General features: G+C 50.5%; 1 protein-coding gene across 2 annotated transcripts in view; it reads left to right on the plus strand.

The window, feature by feature from the left end:
- Positions 1-5000, plus strand: part of foxp4 (forkhead box P4) — a 115903-nt gene that overhangs the window by 78129 nt on the left and 32774 nt on the right. For both annotated transcript variants that reach the window (XM_035520472.1, XM_035520471.1), the window contains exon 5: positions 2554-2640. In XM_035520472.1, the coding sequence (XP_035376365.1) occupies positions 2554-2640 (87 nt within the window). The remainder of the gene's footprint in view (positions 1-2553; positions 2641-5000) is intronic.

The raw sequence follows: 5000 nt of genomic DNA on the forward strand, positions 1-5000 counted from the left end.
TTAATTATCCTTTTAATTTTCGTCCAACCATTCGGCTCCACGTGTGCATGGATTAAGAGGGTAATGAGGGGGTGAGTGGTCACGGGGCCACGCTGCTGACACACAGGCGGCGGCGAGAAGTTCCAGCCCCGCCCGGAAAGACGGGCGGCACGCCGGATCCGCCCCGGCCGCAGGGTGCTACATGAGCGTCCTCGTCATGACGAGACGGTGGAGTGATGGGCAGCAGTGATGTAATGGGAGGGGAGGGGAGGGGTGGACGGGGGGGTCTTTTTTTAAAAAAATTGCCCCATCGCAGGGAACTGTAGTTCAAACCAAAAAGAGAAAGTAAGTCGAAGAGAAGGAGAGACAGAGAGAGAGAGAGAGAGAGGGAGAGACAGAGAGAGAGAGGCTGAATGAAGCCTGACTCATTCCTAGATGCCCAGCCAAGGCTTCCAGGCTACGGCCTTCTCCACATGCCCGCTTGCTCCGCTCTGCATGGTTGTCAGGGGAACAGGATGAGTGGAGTTCCGGTGATGAGTGGAGTTGCGGTGATAGCATCGGCGTGGAGGCAAAGAGCGCGCTTCGCCTCGGGTGGAGCTGGTGCAGAGACGGTGTGAGGGAAGGTGTAGCTTCAGACGTGAGCCGGGAAGCGTTAGGCAAAACTGGCGAAGTTGGAGTAGACTCGTACCACAAAGGAAAGAGGTGAAGACCCACGGACAGCCTTAGTCCCCCGGTAAACCACTACTGCCCTGAGTCCAGCGGAACTGGACGGCAGCGAACACAGCACAGGGACCACCTTGCGTAGCTGAGTGACAGAGGTAGCACAGAGACCCCACAAGGATGCCTGACAGGCGCAGCACAGGGACCTCTCATAGCCGGGTGACGGCAGGAAACAGATTTTTTTTTTTTTCCCCTGAGAAAAAGAAAGAAGTAGGTGTATCCGTATTGTTTGGCTTCATTTATAGTTTTGTTCTTAACCACTTAACGAGTTTCTTTATGCATCAGAAATTCTCTGTATGGTTTCCTGAGATGTATTAATAAATAACCACAGAAGAATAACCTTGTTTTTATTGGTGTACTTGTGTACACTTGCAATCTCCGTATCTCCATGCGCACTCATACACTCGTTGACACATGCGCCGCAGGCCAACCCCGAGGTTGCAATCTTTGCTGGTGAGGTGTGTTTGCCTAAAGTGCTCCTTGTGATAACGCACACTCGGTGAGGCTTACCTGTGTACCGAGGCTGAGCCCCAGTCGGCCTCGCTTTGAATCAGTAACCAGCGTGTACACATGCGCTCCGTGTTCTTTATTAACTAGACTCCTGCTTTCTCTCGGCGGGGCAAACACACTCACTAGTTTCTCAGAAACTAGGTGTCTCCGAATACACTGCAGAAGGCTCGTAGGGCGTGTGCGTGTGTGTGTGTGTGTGTGTGTGAAAAACAAAGGTCACAGAAAGGTAACGTTGCTTTTTGGCACTGTGTGAAGAGCAGACACAGGCGGATGACCACCTCACCAAAGCCACGACGGATGCCAGCCGTTGTTATTTAAGCTTTAGTTTATTAAAGATGACTGCCGAGAGGTGCGCCTGCAGCTAAACGCTACTGGAACTCGGTGAACAGGAGGGCGAGTTAGCGGATCGATACATTTACAAATCTGGCAACCCGCTAATACCCGGCAAGGTGTCCCCGATGGCGTCGGCACGTGCTTTTGCTCTGACCTCAGGTCAGCTCCCACAACTCGCATCTTTCCGACTTTAGTCATCAGCAAACAGCCAGGGTCACCTCAGATCAACCAGATCAGGGTCGCGAGTGGGTTATAAATAAGAGGCCTGTCTGCGTGTTGTCAGGTGCGCCACATCTCGCAGAGATTTAAACACCTGCCCTGCCAGGTGCTGCTTCTGACTTTTAAAGTATTTGTGGATATAAAAAATAATAATAATGTAGAAACTGAAGCCGTCTTTGTGAAGGAGGCATTTTTGGTTGTTTTTTTTCCTCCCGTTTCTGACCGATTTCTGCCACCAGCACCCAGCCCTCGTCAAAAAAAGAAAGAATTTTCACTTCAGTTTTACGTTTACATGTGCATTTTACAGTTTTCTGTTGTGCTCTGCGCGCGTGTGTGGCACGGCCTGCGTTCTGAGCGTTCGGGGGAGCTTGGCTGGTCCGGTGCGCCCCGAGAACACAGGCAACGTGCATGCTCGCTCCCCCGGGCGGCCTGCGCCCTGACCCTGGGCCGTGTTGGTGAGATGCAGAGGCAGCCTGCACTCCATGTCTATCTAAGGTAGTGCTCGTGTGGTTGGAAAAAAAAATTAAAAATTCCCCTTTTTTTTGCCATTCCCTGGCTACCGTTTCTCTCGAGCCTTCACTCGGCCTGGAGCTTCACCGTGCCAGCGTGCCGAGCGCCCCCGCCCTCTGTGTGTGATGCGCACTGGTCTTACGGAGGACTCCGCACACGGCTGTATAGCTGCCCATGCGAAATCCCAGTGGAAAAATAGATTTTATAAAAAGTAAAGATCTGTTCATCGGGTTTAATTGCTCTCTCTCTCTCTCTCCCGCGCTCCTGCCCTACATCCCCTAGCTGCAGGAGTACTATAAGAAACAGCAGGAGCAACTGCACCTCCAGCTTCTCAGCCAGCAGCAGCAAGCAGGGAAGCAGACCAAAGAGGTGAGCCGTCTCCTCTAACACCTCCCTCCGCACACCCACCACACACCCACCACCACCACACACTTGCGAGGGCTTCCTTCGGTTTAGGGTCAATAATTTGCCTCGCTCGCCTGCGGAGACTGAGCAGGTCAGCACAGAACAATCCTTCTGGATGGGTCAGTATCGTCACGCGGTGTCACAAGAGGCCGGCTAAAAGACAGAAGGGGGTGTGGCGCCATGGTTACTGGAGGAGGGAAGGGGGAGTGTCATATCGTTAGGTCCTGGACCGGGCCGGAGATCACCGCTAACTAAATCAGCTGAAATCCGAGCGCCAGGGTTTGAGCAGCACAGCAGTAAGGGTTATCTGTCCGTCCGTCTGGGTCTGGGCCTCTCTCGGTCCCTCAGACCAGTATACCGACACACCTGGGTGTGACAGGAGGTAACGGAGGAAGGGTCTTCCGCAGACTTGCACGGGGTCAGAACTCAGCTGCCCCGTGAAGGGCCTGGATGGAGATGTGATGTGTTTTCTTTGGTCCTGTGATGTGTTCCTGGCTCCCACACTGCCTGTGTGGGTGGAGCCGTGGGCAGGGCCGAGAGTTTGCTGTGGTCCCCCGCGGCTCTGGAAAGAAATGCAATTACGAAAGCTGAAAGGAATTCGGTAGAGTGTGTGTGTGTGTGTGTGTGTGTGTGTGTGTGTGTGTGAGTCTGTGTGTGTTTGTGTGTGTGTCTGTGTGTGTGTGTGTGTGTGTGTGTGTGTGTGTGTGTGTGTGTGTGTGAGTCTGTGTGTGTTTGTGTGTGTGTCTATGTGTGTGTGTGTGTGTGTGTCTGTGTGTGTGTGTGTGTGTGTGTGTGTGTGTGAGTGTTTGTGTGTGTGTACATGCCTGCATGGATGTGTATACACATGTAATCATGACACAAAAGAAGAAGGTACTTTTAATCATATCTACAGTTCCATCATAGCTTAGCCTTTGGGTAATAATATAATAATGATAATAGTAAGAAAGTTATATTATTATTATCATTATTATAATTAATAAAATACACTTATTAATATAATAATAATGAACATAATAATAAAAATAGAGTTCTGGAAGGTGTAACTTTCCGAGCTAATGGCACCCAGAGGCAGCATTGCCCTGGGGGGTGGCAGATAGGTCTTACAGGACCAGAGAGAGAACAGGGATTAGGACCTGTGAGATGTCATTATGACCGGCTAAGAGAACATGAGCGCACACACACACACACACTCTCACACACACACACACACACACACACACACACACAAACACACTTACACACACACACACACACTTACACACACACACACACACACACACACACACACACACACGCACGCACACACACAAACACACTCACACACACTCACACACACACAAACACACTCAAACACACACACACACAGACACACTCACACACACACTCTCTCACACACACTCACACACACACAAACACACACACACACACTCTCTCACAGCCTATTTTTCATGCATATAGCTGAGAAAGGCAGAAAGAAAAGAGTGGAGCAGAGAAGAGGAGAAAACTAGTAATGGAAGAGAAAGAGGAGGCTGGGTGGAGACACACGGAGACACAGAGACACACAGACACACGGAGACACAGAGATACACTGAGACACAGAGAGACACACGGAGATACACAGAGACAGCACAGAGACACACAGAGATACACAGAGACAGTACACAGACACACAGAGACACACAGAGATACACAGAGACACACGGAGACACACAGAGATACACAGAGATACACGGAGACACACAGAGATACATGGAGACACACGGAGACACACAGAGATACACAGCTACACAGAGACACACAGAGATACACGGAGACACAGAGAGACACAGAGAAACACACGGAGACACACAGAGATACACGAAGACACAGATACAGCACAGAGATACACAGAGATACACGGAAATACATGGAGACATACAGAGATACAAGAAGAGACACAGAGACAGCACAAAGACACACGGAGACACACGGAGACACAGAGACATACAGAGACAGCACAGAGACACACAGAGATACACGGAGACACACAGAGACACACGGAGACCCACAGACATAAACGGAGACACACGGAGATACACAGAGATACACGGAGATACATAGAGACACACAGAGATACACGGAGACACACAGAGATACATGGAGACACACAGAGACACACACGGAGACACAGAGGTACACAAAGACACACAGAGATACACAGAGACAGCACAGAGACACACAGAGATACACAGAGACACACAGAATTTCACGGAGACACACAGAGATACACAGAGATACACGGAGATACATGGAGACACACAGAGATACACGGAGACACATGGAGA

This window comes from Electrophorus electricus, chromosome 20 (genome assembly GCF_013358815.1).
Source record: "Electrophorus electricus isolate fEleEle1 chromosome 20, fEleEle1.pri, whole genome shotgun sequence".
In the NCBI taxonomy this organism is placed as follows: Eukaryota; Metazoa; Chordata; class Actinopteri; order Gymnotiformes; family Gymnotidae; genus Electrophorus; species Electrophorus electricus.